General features: G+C 40.3%; 1 protein-coding gene across 1 annotated transcript; it reads right to left on the bottom strand.

The window, feature by feature from the left end:
* Positions 1 to 2551: 2551 nt before the first annotated feature.
* Positions 2552 to 17910, bottom strand: Hrh4 (histamine receptor H4). Its single transcript, XM_048363321.1, has 3 exons — positions 17656 to 17910; positions 10745 to 10905; positions 2552 to 3373 (listed from the first exon to the last, which is right to left on the bottom strand). The coding sequence occupies exons 1-3, from the start codon at positions 17843 to 17845 to the stop codon at positions 2552 to 2554; spliced, it is 1173 nt and encodes a 390-aa protein (XP_048219278.1). The 5' UTR covers positions 17846 to 17910.
* Between the last annotated feature and the right edge of the window lie 1602 nt (positions 17911 to 19512).

Raw genomic sequence — 19512 nt, 5'->3', positions numbered from 1 at the left:
AGGCATGAGCTACCAGCATCTAGTACAAAGCAATTTTTCAAAGTATTCTATAATAGACAAATTGCTGCAATCTCTGTTTTATGGTGGCAAAAAATTATAAAATTATTGTAAGAATATATCTTATATTGATATTACCCTAGATTGAATGAAATACAGTATGTTTACTATATTTTATATAAATATTATAAAGTATGTATGAATATTTAGACATGGTTTCCCCAGGTTCAGTTTTAAAGTTTTCATGGAACCACCTGTTCAATAAACATTCGAGTTATCACATGTTTCCACAACTTCTGATGTATAAACATTAAAACTCACAGTAGACACACAAACACTAAATTCTATGTAATATCAATTACAATAAAATGTTAAACATGAGTCTCTTATGGAATACATTAGTGCATGGAAAAATTGTGTACATTTCTAAAAGATTTTCATATTTTAGTGTTGTAAATCAACCAGAATTTTAAAAAGTCTTAAAAATGTGAAAATTACTAAGCTGTATAAGAACTCTGGAAAACTACAGAAGAAATACTAATAAAACCTTAAGGAGAGATTAAATTAGCTATTAGAAAAATAAAATTATTATATGCAAACAAAATTATTTTAATTATTGGCATAGTACACTGAAAATAGCTAACAATGAAAAGAAGAAGAAGGCATAGCTTAAATAAAAGCATGCCTACCTAAAAATCTCAAAGCCTGAGTTCAAAATTCAGTACCATTGGGCTGGGAATATAGCCTAGTGGTAAAGTGCTCGCCTCATATACATGAAGCCCTGGGTTCCATTCCTCAACACCACATCTATAGAAAAAGCTAGAAGTGGCGCTGTGGCTCAAGTGTCAGAGTGCTAGCCTTGAGCAAAAAGAAGCCAGGGACAGTGCTCAGGCCCTTAGTTCAAGCCCCAGGACTGGCAAAAACAAAACAAACAAAAACAAAAACAACAAAATTCAGTACCACAAAAAAAAGACATAAACGAATGCACTTTGCTGAGGGTGTGGTTCAATTGATAAAGCTATCTGCATAGCAAGCACAATAACCTGAGTCAAACTCTAGTACTTCCAGAAGAAAAAAAAATAAAAGGCTAGATAAGACCTAGGAATGTGGCTTAGTAGTAGAGTGCTGCTTGCCTAGCATGCATGAAGCGCTGAGTTCCATTACTCAGTACCACATAAACAGAAAAGGCCAGAAGTGGTTCTGTGGCTCAAGTGGTAGAGTACCAGCCTTGAGCAAAAAGAAGCTCAGGGACAGGAAGGGAGGGGAGGGGAGGGGAGGGCAGGGGAGGGCAGGGGAGGGGAGGGGAGAGGGAAGGGGGAGGGGGAAGGAAGGGACAGGAAGGGAAGGGAAGGGAAGAAGGGAAGGGAGAGGGAGAGGGAGAGAGAGAGAGGAAAAAGAGAGGGAGAAAGGGAGAGAGAGAAAGAGAAAGAAAAAAGGATAGAATATAAACAACTAACTCTTGTCAGTAAGGCATAACCTATGCAAATTATATAATACAGGAATAGCTCAGTTTTATGATACAAAATATTGGGCATATAAGTCAAACACATTAAAGAAATACAACAATATTTTACTACTAATTCTCAACATGTTCAGTTGAGTGAACTTAATTGTAGAGTCCTTTCACCAGCTCTTAGCCTCCCACTTTACTCTCATCTTTTTTCACAAAGAGAAGTTTTAGCTAATATGGAAGAGGGGAGCTAAGGTCAGGAAGGAACAGGACAGGCTGTTCTTCCAACCACTGGTGACTATTGAGAGTCCCTCCCATCTCCTTGTATGACTGCCAGCCTTTCTCATACGACACCACTGCCCCTTCCTTCTGGGGCACATAAAAGGAATGGCTAGAAATACACCTGAGTTCATCTAGGTTCTCTCCTCTTGTCAAGTCTACCCCAAATCCAACTTCCAGCTGATCATAACTAATCTATCAATTGCCAGCAATGAGCCTCTTTCCTTTATTGCGTACTTTAGGGAATAGTGCAAAAAGCATTGAGCATAGTAAGAAAACAGAAACTTTGAACTTCCATAATCAATGATATTCAAGATCCACAAACAGAAAAGAGATGAAAATGTCTTAGATAAATATTAGCATTTTTGTGGCCATGAGAGTTACAAAAATACCACTTTGTTAAACTGTTATCCACTGGAGGCATTTCCCTTGACTTCCATATTCCTTTTTGTAACTTTACAAATGTTACTATTTTGTAGATTGTTTGGCAAAGTGCAAGGCCAAGATAAAAAAACAAGATCAAATTCATTTAAGAATGATTAAAGCTGGGTGCTGGTGGCTCATGCCTGTAATCCTAGCAACTCAGGAGGCTGAGGTCTGAAGATCACAGTTCAAAACCAGCCCAGTCCATGAAACTCTTATCTCCAGTTAACTAGCAGAAAACCAGAAATGGTACTGTGGGGCTCAAAATGGTAGAGCACTAACCTTGAGAAAAAGAACTCAGAGGCAGCACCGAGGCCCTGGGTACAAACAAGTCCATAGTCAACAGCAACAAAAAAAAAAAAGTGATTAAGACCAAAATTTCCAGAGGTGAAAAAATTATCTTCAAGAGGATGTTGACCGATTATGTGGTAGTACAGGTTGCTTCTTACCACAAAAAATTTTCAAGAATGCCTTCTGAAATCGCTTGTGACACAAGGGGTACAAAAAAGGATTGATGAAGGAATTGAACCACTGCAGCCAAAATGCAAATTTGAACCATTCAGATTTGGGTTGGTCCCCTTGGAGGGAAAAGGAACGTACAACTGTGGACAGAGAATATGGAGCCCAGCAAATAGCAAAAACACTTAAAAGAATGGCTAGTGACTTGGCTAATTTCCTGGCTCTGAGCAGTTCAAAATGGCCCCTTTGGTGAAGAGCTATGGAATCAAACTGGGAGAGGGAGCCCATTTTGGAAGCAATGAAACTGATATTTGTATGCCTTCTGAAGGAAACCAGGAGACTGTTCTTTTTTCCCCGTCTTTCTGAATGAAGGGATGCAGCTTCTTCCTTCCGGTCAGGAAGAGATGTCCTTGAACCTAGTTTATACCTGGAAGAGGGTCCAGAGTCACTGGAAGAGGCAGAGATGAATCCAGGATGGCTGGGGCACCTAGTAAGATTCCCACGTTTCCATAGGCTCCAGTAAATCTGTATATTAAAAAAAGCCACTAAGATGACCGGGACCAGGAACTCCAAGAATGATGTGATGATAATGACGTGCCATTCTGAAACAAATCCAGGTTCACATTCCTTATTAGTGCTATTTTTCTCCTTCCAAGACTCTGAAACTAGTATCATTGGCCCATTCACTAAGAAAGCCAACACCCAAACAGCCACCATCTGAGCCACAATCTTCAAGATCCCAGTGTGTTGAATCCTATACGATACCTGCAAGACACCAGATAAGTTTGTTTCCATATAATGAGCACATCTTGAATGTACAGAGCATCCCCTAAGCCCTCAGAAATAGCAACAATTTACAAAGGGTAGGACCTTTAACATGAGTATTGTGACATGCACTGGGAACGAGTTCAATGCCACGGAAACCTGAGTCAAGATGCAGACTTCCTTAATGATTTGAAAGGGGAAAACTGTAATCTCAAGATTAAGTTTCTGACACCATATCAAGTGTCAAAGTCAATATGTAAGACAGCAATTTTCAACACCCGCCCCATACACCCTACTCTGAATGTTAACTGAATTGGGTGTATCTGATCACAGTAGTCTTCAATGCGCAGGCTGAATAATGAAAGCTATTCTTTTCAATCAAATAGAATAGTCAGTGTCAGAATGCATCACATGTAGTGTAGGTATTGTTTGATGACATTTCATCGCCTAAAGCTATGTATCTTTGGGAGTACAGATATACAGATATAAATGAACACATATTATATCGCAACAGAAAATGTATTTCTCACAATGGTCCCAATCAAAATAAAGTTTGAAAATCATGCTTTATCTGATTCCAACATGCAGAAAGAACCTACTCTGCAGTTAATGCTAAGGTTTCAAAGTAGGGTCAAGACCACAAAGAACTCTTCTAGCACTCTCAAGAAGATCAAGCCCAACCAGAAAGACATTCAGGCCTGTGCGGAAACGTATGGTGTTAACGCAGCCTTGCCAAATCACATCTTTCTACAAGTGTTTCTATCTGTTTGCCAGAAAGCCAAAGCTGTAATGGCCAGTCACTTTGAGAAATATGACTACAGTAATTCACTCTCTTTTTCTAAGAGTGGAGAGTGGCCAGGTGCCAGTGGCTCACACCTATAATCTTAACTACTCAGGAGGCTGAGATCTGAGGATTGCCATTTAAAACCAGCCTGGGAAAAAAGTCTGTGAGACTCACATTTCCATGTAACCACCAAAAAAGCCAGAAGTAGAGCTGTAGCTCAAGTGATAGAGCACTAGCCTTGAGCACAAACACTTGGGAACAGTGCTCAGGCCTTGACTACAGCCCCAGGACCAGCACACATGCACAAAAAAAGAAAAGAATATCTTATAAATCTAAGCCTTCTTACATCTAGCCACTCTGTATTAGGGATAAATATCTGAACCAAGAACATTTTACAGACATCTGGAGTAGACAATCTCTCATTTAAATGTATATGTATATGTTTCCTTCCAGATCAAATGTTCCATATTTGATTTAATTCTCACAAGAAAATGAATAATCAACCCAGGAAATGGGAGTATACCTCCTTTCCACTATCTCTCAGGTACTACTCTCTGAATTTTAAAGTCTCCATCTACGGTGTTTTCACATCTTAAAGGGATGTGATACTATCTAGCACTGGGGGGAGGGCGTGTTCTATTTCAAGTTTGGTGGTGATGGTGGTGGTGGTGGTAGTAGTATGTATGTGCTGGGTCTAGGACTTGAACTCAGGACCTGGGAGTTGTCCCTGAGTTTGTTGCTCAAGGCTAGTATTCTACCAGTTGAACCACAGCTTCACTTAAGGCTTTTTGATAATTAATTGGAGATAAGAGTCTCAGGGATTTTCCTGTCCAAGGTGGCTTTGAACCATACTCCTCATAGCTCAGCTTCCTGAGTAGCTAAGATTACAGGTGTGAGTCACCAGCACCTGGCAACACTGTGGTTCTGGATGGAATATACTTATTGAAAAGGAATCACCAATGGCTGGAGATCAGACAAAATTGGTTAACAATATTTAAAAACTACTAAGCCAGGTGAGCACAAATGGCTCACATCTGCAATCCTAGCTACTTAGGAGGATGAGATCTAAGGATCATGGCTGGAAGGCAGCCTGAGCAGAAAAATTCATTCTTTATCTATAATTAACTAGCAAAAAGCAGAAGTAGAGGGCTGGGGATATAGCCTAGTGGCAAGAGTGCCTGCCTCGGATACACGAGGCCCTAGGTTCGATTCCCCAGCACCACATATACAGAAAACGGCCAGAAGCAGCGCTGTGGCTCAAGTGGCGGAGTGTAGCCTTGAGCAGGAAGAAGCCAGGGACAGTGCTCAGGCCCTGAGTCCAAGGCCCAGGACTGGCCAAAAAAAAAAAAAAAAGCAGAAGTAGAGCTGTTCCTCAAGTGGTAGAGTTCCAACCTTGAGCAAAAAAGCACCTAGGCCCTAAATTTGAGCAACATTAAAAAAAAAAAAAACAGCTGAGGATATGGCCTAGTGGCAAGAGTGCTCACTTTGTATACATGAAGCCCTGGGTTCAATTCCGCAGCACCACATATATAGAAAACAGCCAGAAGTGGCGCTGTGGCTTAAGTGGCAAGAGTGCTAGCCTTGAGCAAAAGAAGACAGTGCTCAGGCCCTGAGTCCAAGCCCCAGGACTGGCAAAAAATTAAAAAAAAAAAACACAATAAACACTGGCATTTCTCAAAATAAGATGAAGTTCAAGCTGACCACAAGTTCTCATATACAATACACTTTTTTTCCTTGTGTTTCTCTTTCCACTAATTAATATATCTCTTTCACTAAATCTAATGATCATGAAGATAGTAACAATACCCAGATGGTCATAAAACTGCCTTTAGTTTTTAATTGCTCAGTTCAGCCTCTGTAATGATATAATGTGATATGCCAGAAAATGATCTCTCTTTCATTATACATAAGGTCAATTGAGATAATGGACATTCAAGGGATTTGAAAATAAGCTCTGGATCTCTTCTTCTTTAGGGAGCATTTTTGACAGCTAGATAGCTCGAAATTACTTACCTCTACACCCAGCTGGTTGGAGTGGCCTCCCTGAAGTCAATCAGTGGCCAGGTTCTCACCCATTGCAAAGCATGTGCATTATTCAGGATACTGCCTCCTTCCCTCCCCAGTAAAATAGCCAAACACTCAGTCCGTCATATTCCTTTTGTGAGACAGAAAAGCCCATTGGAACTTACTGGTGTTAATAATGAGATTTGCATTTTAATTTTTCTATAGTGAGTTGAATTTTGAATTCCAAAATGGTTATGTCAAAAGCCTAACCACCACTTGTGGATGTAGCCATCTTTGGAAATATGTCATTGGCAGACATGCTCGATGAAGTCATATTGGATTAGGGTTTGTCATGATCCAATATGACTGGTATCCTTATAAGAAGAGGAAACAAGAGATACAGACACCCAGGGAAGAGACCAGATGATGACACAAGCAGAGATTGGAGTGACACATCTGTAAACCCAAAATTACCAGCATTGGAAGTTAAGACAGGCATGGAACAGGTCCTCCTAGCGCCTTCTGAGAGCAGATAGACCTGAAGACACATCAGTGTTGAACTTCTGGTTTCCAAACCCAAGAGAGAATAAGGTCCTGATGCTTTTAACCAGGCTGCAGTCCCTCTCCATAGTGGCCCTAGACAGCTAACCCAGCTCCCTCCTCAGTCCTCCTAGCAGCATTATTTTCATGCTCAAGTTTCTTTCTTCATCTGCAGGTAGAAAACTCTCCCTAGGGCTGGGAATATGGCCTAGAGTGCTTGCCTCACATACATGAAGCCCTAGGTTTGATTCCTCAGCACCACATATATAGAATAAGCCAGAAATGGAGCTGTGGCTCAAGTGGTAGAATGCTAAGCTTGAGCTAAAAGAAGCCAGGGACAGTGCTGGGGCCCTGAGTTTAAGCCCTAGGATTAGCCAAAAACAAAAACAAACACACACAAAAAAAAAAACTCAGAGGGAGGAGGGGGGAATAAGGGAGGAGGTAACAAACAGTACAAGAAATGTATCCAATGCCTAATGTATGAAACTGTAACCTCTCTGTACATCAGTTTGACAATAAAAAATTTTTTTAAACCTCTCCCTATCTTTATTCTATGTACATTTTAATTCATATTTCCTCTAGCTACAGTTACCCTACAATTCTCCTTTCTCACCACCCCTGCTCACCACCCAGCCAAATAGCATCTGCCCCTCCAGAAAACATCTGTGAGCCCTGTGATCAGTGCTTTCAGCTACACTTCACTTTCAGCTACACCATCACTTCCTGTGAGCACCCACAGTTCTTGGGAGACTTCCTTATTTTTCTAAGGGCTGCACATGAACTGTCAGCAAAAAGCAAGCACAGCCTGAGTAGCCCTGCCAGCATTTTTCCATTCATATGTGGGGACCTGTTCTATACACTAGGGAAAGGATCCAGCCAAGTTTACAGCCTGTGTTGCTAAGGCTGTTGCTCAGAACAAGGATAGTATAAACACATATGTAAAGACATATACACATGCACAAACACACATGTGCAGACAGATGTATACACACACATCTACTTTGTCTCTGGGCATTATTCCTCATCTTTCTGAAATCTATAATTTTGTTTTTGTTTTTGGTCAGTTGTAGGGCTTGAACTCTGGGCCTGGGCACTGTTCCTGAGCTCTTCAGTTCAAGGCTAGTGTTCTACCACTTGAGCCACAGCACCACTTCCAGTTTTCTGGTATTTAATTGGAGATAAGAGTCTCACAGACTTGCTTGCCTGAGCTGGTTTTGGACCATGATCCTCATATCTCTGCCTCCTGAGTAGCTAGAATTAAAAGCATGAGCCACCAGTGCCTGGCAGCAGTTGTTTTTTGTTTGTTTTTTGTTTTCTAATTGAGCAATCTGTAGGCTTTTTCTGCCCACAAACCTACAAGTAGACTCAGAAGCTTGGATAACCAATAAAGAAAGTTTTAGGAACCTCTAGTAAAGGTTAAAAAGATATGTGAATCCCTAAAATAAGAAAAATTCAAAAGTACAAATGAGAAAGAGTGATTTGAGGCACTCTTTTCACACATTTAATAGAACCTAAGTCAAGAAGTATACAACATCATAATCAAGTACACAGACAAGCATAAAACAGTAGGTTTTTATGATGTGCGAAACACTCAGATATTTCCTACTCTGATTTTTTTATTCTATTCTGCTCTAGTATATAGTTTTGATTTTTTTTAATCAACTGGTCACAACCCACTGAACTAATTTCATGACTGAACAGTGAGTCTGCAAGCTAATAACTAGAGATTGGCATATGAAGTGTGTGTGTGTGTGTGTGTGTGTGTGTGTGTGTGTGTGTGTGTGTGCCAGTACTGCAGCTTAGACTCAGGGCCTGGGAACAGTACCTTTGCTTTTTTGCTCAATTCTGGTGCACTAGCACTTGAACCACAGGCCCATTTTCAGCTTTTTAGTGGTTAGAGGTAAGAGTCTCATAGACTTTTCTGCCCAGACTGGTTTGGAACTGCAAGCCTGAGTGCTCAACCTCCTGAGTAGCTAGGATTATAGATGTGAGTTGCCAGCATAAAGTAGCATCTGAATTATTAATTCACACTGATCTGCATTTTGTCCATAGTTTGCATATCACAAACTATAGAGGACATAAGCACTAATGAAGTACTCAACACCAAATGATGTCAATAGCTAACTGTCCAGTCCTTTCTACTTACCCTTTCACCAGGCCATATGGAGTCCAGCTAGAGATCACATTTCCCAGCTTCCTTTGCAGTAAGATCAGATAACATGACTATGTTTCACCAATAAAATTGAGTGGAAATAATAATATGAATCTACACTATTGGTTGACAAGAAATCTCTTGTCTTAGACTTCTGTCCTTTCCCCTTCTTGTCTAGACCTGGAGGAACAATAACCAAACTTTAACCGTGCAGAGGACAATATCCTAGCACAGGGATCAGCCTATCACTGTCCATAAAAGAAATACCATTTCTGTAAATTAAGTTGTATTGGTACACAATCAAGTACATATTTTTCCATCTAGGGCTATTCTTCATGACAACAGCCAATTTGAACAGTTACAACCAAAACCATAGGCCCTACAAAGCTGAAAATGTTTTCTATTTGGCTCTAGATAGCAAAAAAAAAAAAACAAAAAAAACTTTCTAGTTGCTAATTTGGAAGGTGTAAAGCTACCCTGTTATTGGGTCCCTGGGTGAATTCTTGGAGCAGAGCATTCTGCCTTACCTATTCTATGAAGGAGAAAGAAACTTCTGCCTTGCCTGAGCCTTAGCATTTATGACCTCTCCCAGTCCTGTTGGCCTCCAGAGCACACAGTCCTCCCAGGCAAGAGCCATCCCTGTCCTCTCCACACAGCCATCAGCCATCACAGCACTTGTGCCACTTCTGCCTCTTCCTAGACTGTTAAACAGACTGTCAAGCCAGGTGCCAGTGGCTGTAATCTAACATCTCAGGAGGCTGAGATCTAAGGATCAAGGTTGTAAGCCAGCCCAAGCAGGAAAATCTGTGAAACTCTCATCTGCAACTAATCACCAAAAAAGCCAAAAGTGAAACTGTGGCTCACGTGGCAGAGTACTAGTCTTGAGGAAAAAAGCTCAAGGACAATGCCTAGGCCCTGAATTCAATCCCCAGGACCAGCATGCACGCATGTGCGCGCACACACACACACACACACACACACACACACACACACACACAGAGAGAGAGACTGTTGATTCATTTCTGTATCCCTATGAAACACAGTAGTTCCTGAATGGTTTGGACTCCTGAGTCTCACAGTAAGAGAATTTTTCATTGAGGCCTCAAAGATTTCAAATCACTGCCCCACCTTTATGTGACTCCTATCTACCCCTCAGCCTATGTCTTCCTTTGTTTTGAGAAATTCTGTTTGCTTAAGAATTGCTACTTGCCTAACGTATGAAACTGTAACCTCTCTGTACATCAGTTTGATAATAAAAATTTGAAGAAAAAAAAAGAATTGCTACTAACTCATTAATGAGGCTATCTGGTTAGATTTGGTAAAGGTCCTAAACTGTCACTGGCACTTGGTCTTTCTAGCAGGTTCCATTGTATAACTGGTCTTCCCTTCAGCCATTCAGAAGTGATTTTCTTATTCCATTCAAAAACCTGGGCTTCTTTTTCTGTGTTCACCATGTGCCATCCTAAATATTATATTCAGGTCTCCATTTGTCTATAGAGTAAAACTACTATAGCCCTCATGTGTATCCAACCTGCTAAGGGACTCAATAGTCTACTTCTGATCATTAATCTTGGTGTTCTTTGATGTCATAGGGGAATGACTTACCCAAATCACAAGAATCAAGGCCATGAGGACTTTCAGCAAAAAAATAAAAGCACTGAAAAAAGAGCTCAGGGACAATGCCCAGGACCTGAGTTCAAGCCCCAACACCAACAAAAAATTAGATGTTGTTTTTGTTGTTGGAATGAAAGTGTAGTTCAGCGATAACTCGTGTGCTTAGCACGTCAAAGTCTATGGGATCCATCCCCAGTACCTTTCTTTTACTTTGCTTGGGACCCAAAATTTACATCTATATAATCTTATAAGGAAAACAAATGGACATTTTACTTACAGCATTTAAGACTGACTGGTATCGATCATAGCTGATGAGAACAATATTATACACAGATGCCGTACACAAAAGATAGTCAATTATAAGCCAAAATATGCAGATACTTCCAAAATCCCAGTTGAACAGTGTGTGAGGGATGAACAAAGGAATAGAAATCATACCTGTACAAAGAATAAATAAGAATTAAAAAATGCCACACACCAATGAAACAATTAGGGTATTTTAATGTAGACATAATGACTTATCTGAATTTATTGGAAATGGCTTCAGTTGTTGCTATGATTAGATATGTGTCTTCCAAAGGTCTGTATATGAAGGCTTGGTCTCCAGGCTTGATGCTGTGGAATTTTAGGATGTAGGATCAAGTGGGAAGGTCTTCTGTCATTGGGCATGACCTTGAAAGGGATCATGGAACCCTTGTCTTCCAGTCTTTCTCTGCTTCCTATTTGTAGATGTGAGCACTCATTCTAGTGTGTGTTCTGAACCATTACCATCTCCCCCCAACTATTGCCATCTGCCACTCATCAGAAACCAAACAAATAGGCTTCCCAGCTTTGGGTTTGAACCTCCAAACTGTGATATAAATAAATGCTCTTTCTTTATAAGCTAATTGTCATTGATACTCTGCTATACTAATGGCATGCTATACAGAAATTCTTGGTTTTTTCATCCAGCAGATTAGGGCTGCTTTTCTATACCCCTCAAGTATGGTTTTTGTAATAGTTATCATAAATGTATGTATCTCCAATAATAATTAGTTATCCATTTAAGTTATTAAAAATAACCTATATTTCCAGCTATAGATTGTAAGGTCCACCTCCAGAAGGGCTCCATGCAGATGCCCCCACCTGTTTAAATCTCAATCCAGTTACCTAGGTAACTGGCACACCGGGAGGCAGTTACCTCTCCCCTCCTCTGAGGTCACTCCCTATCCCACCTGGACACATCCTAATCTACTTGGACACACCCTAATCCACCTGGACACACTTCCCACCACCTGCTCCAGATTAAGCACCAACCAGGAGTGACTTTCCAGTCTGCCGCATGTGCCTTGTATTTAGCAGCAGGCAAGCAGTTTGGCCAAAAAAAAGTTCTCTCTTCTGCCTCAAATATCACATGGAGTTCTCCATCATTGGTTGTCTACTTGAAAATCTCTTACATATACATCATAAATCACATTTTAATTCTTCATAATCCAACCCAAAGAGAAGGGGCCACCCTTCCATCAAATACATCTCATATTCTCACATCTCTTTTTTCCTTACCAACATTGTTTTTCCTTCCTAGAAAAGTCTCCCGTGTGTGTGTGTGTGTGTGTGTGTGTGTGTGTGTGTCTTCCCTAATACACTGTGCTAGCACTTTGCCCCTTTTATTCCTTTTTTGGGTCACTAATTATATTCTACTGTATATAATGATAGCTCTCTTTTACTTTATCTTTCCTGAGGGGCAGGACCTTGTTGTAGATCAAAGTTTGTGTATTTCCTACATGTAGGAACATGTATATGACTTATACAATGGCTTGCACGTGTAACTTAAGACTAAAAGGTATTGCACAGTAACTGTATGCATTACAGATACCATCTCATTTAAATTTCCTAGAAGCTTCTAGAAGTAGAAACAATGATGACCAAACAGTTTAAGAGCTTAACACTCACAAACATAATTTGACTAAGATCCAATCAGCTAGTAAGTGGAGATGACTGAATTTTGAAAACAGGCAATGTGATTGAAAAAGAACCACTGATTAACCATAAACATTCACTGTAAATGAACAGGTGAGCTCAGCCAGAGTCAGCCCATGTCAGGAACTGCTAATCAGAGGAAAATGACGACACTGGGCTCCCTGAACTCACTATGTAGTCAAGTCACTATATATATTTTGAACTTGAGAACCTCCTATCTCAGCCTCCCAAATTCTGGGATTCTAAGTATATACTACCATGCCTGGCTTCCATTGTTTTTTGTTATTTTGTTAATCCTGGGGCTTTGACTAGGTGCCTAGGCATTGTCCCTGAGCTTCTTTTGCTCAAGGCTAGTGCTCTACCACTTGAGCCACAGCGCCACTTCTAGCTTAATTGGGGATAGTCTCACAGCTTTTCCTGCCTGCACTGGCTTCCAATCATGATGTCACATCTTCTGAGTAAACAGGATTACAGGTATGAGTCCCTGGTGCTCAGATTCAATTGTGTTTTTATGAGAAGTTTCTATTTGGTGCCTTTCATCTTATCAAGGGGTGTGTGTGTGTGTGTGTGTGTGTGTGTGTGTGTGTGTGTGTGTGTGTGTGTAGGCATAGTCAGTTTGCCTACAGTTAATCAAAGTATCTCAAAAACAGAAACAAAGTCAAAGGTTGTGGCTTCCAATGTTCTCAACTTGAGTATTTTCCACACCTACACTCCTTTCTTCCACAGAGGTGTTAAAAGGAGGGTTCTGAGGTGAATATTCCTCTCTACACACTTTCTGAATTATGTGAAAGAGAAAGGGTATGCTCAAAACTCCAGTAACTGTTTAAGTCCAGTTTTCTGATAGAATGAATTCTAGTCTATTCTGTTGTCCCCCTGTGTTCTGTGTGATGTTTTAGTGCAAATGCCATATTCTCAGTTTCTCTGTCTGTAGAAAAACACACATTTGTGTTCCCTCCCAAGGAGTTTCAGAAAAGTGAATATAAACTATTTCTCCCATCTGCCTGCCTACTCCTGGGTGTTTCTACAACTTTTACTGTAGAATTGTGCTTCTGGGTCAAATAGACTTGCCAAGAAAAATAAAGAGCCAGTTCCTGAAGCAAAGGATGCTAAAGAAATGTCAGGTTAAGAAAATGAAAAGTGGGCTGGGGATATGGCCTAGTGGCAAGAGTGCTTGCCTTGTATACATGAGGCCCTGGGTTCGATTCCCCAGCACCACATATACAGAAAACGGCCAGAAGTGGCGCTGTGGCTCAAGTGGCAGAGTGCTAGCCTTGAGCAAAAAGAAGCCAGGGACAGTGCTCAGGCCCTGAGTTCAAGGCCCAGGACTGGCCAAAAAAAAAAAAAAAAAGAAAAGAAAAGTGGGCTGGGGATGTGCTTAGTGGTAGAGTGCTTACCTAGAGTTCATGAAGCCCTGGATTTGATACTTCAATACCACATAAACAGAAAAAGCCAGAAGTGTCACTGTTGCTCAAGAGATAAAGTGCTGGCTTTGAACAAAAGAAGCTCAGGGACAGTGCCCAGACCCTGTGTTGAAGCTTCAGGATTGGCAAAAAAAAAAAAAAAAAGGCAGAGGGAAGGAAAATAAAAAGCTCTTCCTGTAAAAAGCCTGAGGTGGCCTGTGAAAATGTTTCACTACTCTTTTGACTCAGGAAAACTTTCAAAATCATGCAAGTCAAGAAGTTCAAATCTTCATGGTCATTTTAAGAGTACCAGAGAAACAGCCCAGGCCATCAAGGGTATGCATATCTGAAAATCTACCAAGTATCTGAAAGATATCACTTTAAAGAAGCAATGTGTGCAGTTCCGGCATTACATGGCGGAATTGGCAAGTGTGCTCAGGTGACAGTGGGGCTGGACACAGGGCCAGAGGCCCAAAAAGAGTGTTGAATTTTTGCTGCACATGCTTAAGAATACAGAGTCACACTGACTGAAGGGTTTGGATGAGGACTCCCTGGTCATTAAACACATCCAGGTGAACAAAGCACCCAAAATGCACTGCTGAACATACCAAGCCCATGGTCAGATTAACCCATACATGAGCTCCCTATGCCACATTCTAATGATCCTTACTGGGAAGGAGCCAATTGTTCCTAAACCAGAATTGGAGGTAGCTCAGAAGAAAATAAAGAAACAAAAACTTATGGCATGGGAATAAATTTAGCATAAAATAAATGCAAATAAATGAATGTTGGTTATAATTTTAAAAAGAAAAGAAAAATGATGTAATCCCAACTACTCAAGAGGTAGAAATAGGGAGATTGAAGTTCAAGACCAGTCCAGGCACATAATAATAGTAAGGCCCTATCTCAAAGAACAAGCCCAGTATGGTAGTGTACATGTGTCATGAGAGGCAGAAGCAGAAGGATCACAGTTCAAAACCAGCTCAGGCAAAAAGCACAAATTGCTCTCTGAAAAACAACTAAAACAAAAAGGGCTGGTGACATGGTTTGTGGTGTACAGCAGTTGCCTACCAAGTACAAGGCTGTGAGTTCAAACCCCAGTACTGCCTAACCTCCCCCTCCAAAAAGTGAGAGAAAACAGACTATTAAAATAAGACAGTAAAAGGGGAGCCATCTATGGCCCAAATCTCCAGCACTTGGTTCTTGGTTATTTTGCCTTGCCGTTCTCTATGACCAAGTAAGTCAGGGCCTCGTTCTCATTGGGATAATCAAAATATATCATCTATTTTAATTACCAAATGTTACCTAAATGTCACAAAGTTTCATAAAGGAATAAGAGATATATTTGTAGCAGAAGGAATTCTATATTCACACCAACATACTTGTGTATTATGTATATTTTTATGTGAGAAGAATGATGGGGCAGAACATACATCAAACTGCAAATGATGGATACTTGGAGAGAGAAAATTCAAAAAAGAAAGGGGAATATTGTTGACTTTCTTTCAGTCCTGGTGATTGTACTCAGGGCTTGCGTACTATCCTTAATCTCCTTTTGCTCAAGGCCAGCACTCTACCATTTCGGCCACAGCTCCACTTTCGGCTTTTTCTATGGTTAATTGGAGACAAGAGTCTTATGGACTTTCCTGCCCAGTCTGGCTTTGAACCAGGAACCTCAGCTCTCAGCCTCCTGAGTAGCTAGTATAACAATTATGAACCACCAGAGCCAAGCGATTGTTGATTTTAAAAAGAAATCTGTGCTGGGGCTGGTGGAGTGGCTCAAGTGGGAGAGCTTGCCTAGCAAGCATAGCACTGTGAATTCTAACCTCAATAAAGAATAGAAAAAAGGGGGCTGGGAATATGGCCTAGTAGCAAGAGAAGCACATATACATGAAGCCCTGGATTCGATTCCTCAGCACCACATACATAGAAAACAGCCAGAAGTGGCGCTGTGGCTCAAGTGGCAGAGTGCTAGCCTTGAGCAAAAAGAAGCCAAGGACAGTGCTCAGGCCCTGGTTCAAGACCCAGGGCTGGCAAAAAAAAAAAAAGAATAGAAAAAAGAGAAGAATTATATGCTAGGATAGGCCTAGGGTAGAGGGCTTGCCTACTATGCATGAGAGTCTAGGATTTAATTCCAACAACACACACACACACACACTTTTACATTATTTTAATCTTTATCTGTCACTTTGTTGTTTCTACGTCATAGCACTGAAGGGGTTTCCTTCAGAACTTTCCTTCGGAACTTTTCCCTAAGTGTCCTTCCACACGCTCCTGACTTTGGTTGAAGGCTATACCTTTCCTAGTCCTAGAAACCCAATCTCCCATTCATCTCACTCTTTCTCTTGACCAACTCCACCTTCTGCAGCTCTGCCTAGTGCCCTTCTTTGCACCCTCACTGTAGCCCAGAGTCTTACTACTTGACATCTATCAGACCACAGCATTGCTGCCTGCCCCAGCTCTCCTGCCTCTGACAGGATGCCTCCAAGGGTGACATACTGATCTTTGGTCTATCCCCTCTCTACGGGTTTGAAAAAGTCTGACATCTCCTCAATGCCTGTTTAAAAAGTTCCAATCCAGAATGATGCTATTATTTCAAGGCCTTGACTCTAGAGATCCAAACTTGATTTCTTTCTCTTCCCTCTCAGCTGTTTACACACTAGCCTCAGGCTCACACCTAGGAAGAAAGAAATAGATTTTTCTACCAGCACACTATTGCTGGTTCTTGGAGTTCTCTCCTCCCCACCTCTGTCTATGGAAATTCTAGCTGTCCTTCAGTGGTGTACTTTGAATACGGTTTTCCACTAATTAAATGTGCTTTCTCCATTTTCTGAGTGCCCTTTCTTTGTGTGTGTTTCCATTGGGTCTCATATTACTCTGTATGTTACTGTCATTTGTGAATTGGAGGAAAAAAGGAGTCTACTCAACCATAAATCCGAATGATACTGTATACATCACAGTACATGTGTGCTGTGTACTACACCAACATTTGTGAACTTAGTTTGAGTTGAAACATGTCTGTAGACCAGTCAAAAGAGAAGATAACTAACATTTGTTGAGCAGCCATTGCATTTTAGCAACCAAGTATCCTATCCATTTCATTTAATTTTAATCTACATGAAATCTTTCTGAAGCTCGAAAGAACAATAATCTGAATATTCCATATTAAATTATGTATAAATTATAGGCATCAACCTGTTGACAGTTCTACATTTATGTTTATTATGATAAGCAGTGTTCAAAAGTGGTAGCAATTAGGGGCTGACAAGTTACAAACAATGTTTTCAAAGATTAATTTGATTTCTATTGCTTCTTTCAATGATATAGCAATATGACAATATATGCCAGATAATTTAGTGTTGAGTATATTTTATAATATTCTATGTCATAACTTTAAAAATGCTACTATTAGCCACACTATTTTGTTAACATGAATATCTCATTTTCTAAGTATTATTATCCCACCATTGTATTATTTCTGTGCCTCCAACTAAGGAAACTAGGACTTGCCTGAAGAGAAATACTTACAAATTTAAACATACAATGAAAACAACTGCTAAAATAAGAAATTCTTATATTAAAGCAATTTTAGGACTATCCTGGACTTAATTTTATTCTATAAAAAGAAATTATTTTCAGGTGAAAATTTCTCATTACACTGATTTGCTTAAAATGCCACATTTTCTTCCAAAATTTTAATACTTTAAATTTTTGTTTTTAATGCTCCTCCCCCTTATATAGTATACCTGAAATAACAAGAACTTATTTTAAGATTTTAGAATGAAATGATCATCCAAAAACTTAATTGAAATAAAGACATATAACTTACCCACAAAGAAGTCAGAAATGGCCAAGTTAAGAAAAAAATAACTACTTCGATGTCTAAGGTTTTTGTCCACCACAAAAGCTAAAATAACAACAGCATTTCCTAGCATTATAGCAAAAGCTAGTATAGACATAACAAATGCTAAAGTAACAACTTGAGTAGTTAATGGTAATGTACTATTAGGATCTGCCATTCCACCAAGTGTTAGAAGCTCTAGAGAGAAATTAATCTGAACAGACAATTCTGTCAAGTATGTTTTCCAACCAGATACCTAAAATATATAATCTTCTACTCAAAGCATTTTAAAAATCTGATGGCTGATCTCATTGTACTTCCGGTTTCTTGATAAAGCCAACTTGTGGTTAACAGTTTCCCTTTACCAACACTGAAAAACTATTTCCAAAGAACAGTAAAATGTTTTATTTTAAACAATAATGTGACTCATCAATTTCTCTGTAATAGAACAGTATTATATAATATCTATGAAATATAATTGAGATACTATTTGAATAACATGTTGGGTTCAAGTTAGATTTGTTTTTCTTTTTTATATTTTTTCTTTTTTATTTTTTTCCCAGTCCTGGGGCTTGGACTCAGTGCCTGAGTACTGTCCCTGGCTTCTTTTTGCTCAAGGCTAGCACTCTGCCACTTGAGCCACAGCACCACTTCTGGCCTTTCTGCATATGTGGTGCTGAGGAATCGAAGCCAGGGCTTCATACTAGGCAAGCACTCTTGCCACTAGGCCATATTCCCCGTCCCAGATTTGTTTTTTAAACTGATGTAAATCTGGTTACATATTCTGTTCTCACCTTAATGGGGTAAGAAAGGAGTTGTATTTCTTTGTCACTTCTAAAACAATTTTTTAAAAAACTGGATATCAATTTCAAGGCAATTGACATAAAGCAATGAAGGATACTGGTCCTGAGAAAAGTAAGGAGAAGGGAGAGTACTGAAGGCTCTCCAGTTTACCATCTTTAGAGAGTCCCCAGGGCCAGACAGGGAGGGAATCTCAAGGCCGAATCTGAGATGGGAGTACCAGAAGGGTTTCAGGACTGCAGAGCTGCCATAGAAAAACTCGAGTGAACATAAAAGTATCTAAAACCACCAGGCACTGGTGGCTTATGCTGGCAATCCTAGCTTCATAATAGGCTGAGAGCTGAGGATTGAAGTTCAAAGCCAACCTGGGTAGGAAAGTCCATGAGATTTTTTTTTTTTTTTTTTGGCCAGTCCTGGGCCTTGGACTCAGGGCCTGAGCACTGTCCCTGGCCTCTTCCTGCTCAAGGCTAGCACTCTGCCACCTGAGCCACAGCGCCCCTTCTGGCCGTTTTCCATATATGTGGTGCTGGGGAATCGAACCTATAGCTTCATGTGTAGGAAGCAAGCACTCTTGCCACTAGGCCATATTTCCAGCCCGATGAGATTCTTATATATAATTAAACACAAAGGAGAGAAGGGAGGGAGGAAGGAGGGGGAGGGAGGAGGAAGGGAGAGGGGGAGGGGGGAGAACGGGGGAAGGAGGGAGAGAGAGAGGAAGGAAGGAAGAAAGGGAGGGAGGGAGGGAGGGAAGAAGAGCTGTGGCTCAAGTGCTAGAGTACTAGCCTTGAGCAATATATATATATATATATATATATATATATATATATATATATATATATATATTCCAAAACCTAAAAGAAACAAAACTTATGATCCAATCAACAGACAGCTCAAGAAGCTGTCAGATACAAACTATTCAGAGAAAAATCCATCAATTTAAATCAGTAAAGTAAGCTGGGGCCTGATTGCTCACTCTTGCAATCCTAGCTACTTAGGAGGCTGAGATCTGAGGGTCATGGTTGGAAGCCAGCCTGGGCAGGCAAA

Source organism: Perognathus longimembris, chromosome 15, assembly GCF_023159225.1.
Source record: "Perognathus longimembris pacificus isolate PPM17 chromosome 15, ASM2315922v1, whole genome shotgun sequence".
Classification (NCBI taxonomy): domain Eukaryota; kingdom Metazoa; phylum Chordata; class Mammalia; order Rodentia; family Heteromyidae; genus Perognathus; species Perognathus longimembris.
The sequence above is the reverse complement of the archived record's forward strand: the minus strand, read 5'-3'. Positions and strand labels throughout refer to the sequence as shown.

Coding starts and splice junctions, on each gene's coding strand:
- Hrh4 (XM_048363321.1), bottom strand. CDS start 17,845: ATGGCAGATCCTAATAGTACATTACCATTAACTACTCAAGTTGTTACT. Junction 10,906..17,655: donor CATTTCTGACTTCTTTGTGG/GTAAGTTATATG, acceptor TTCTTTGTACAG/GTATGATTTCTATTCCTTTG. Junction 3,374..10,744: donor ACCAGTCAGTCTTAAATGCT/GTAAGTAAAATG, acceptor GGTGTCTTGCAG/GTATCGTATAGGATTCAACA.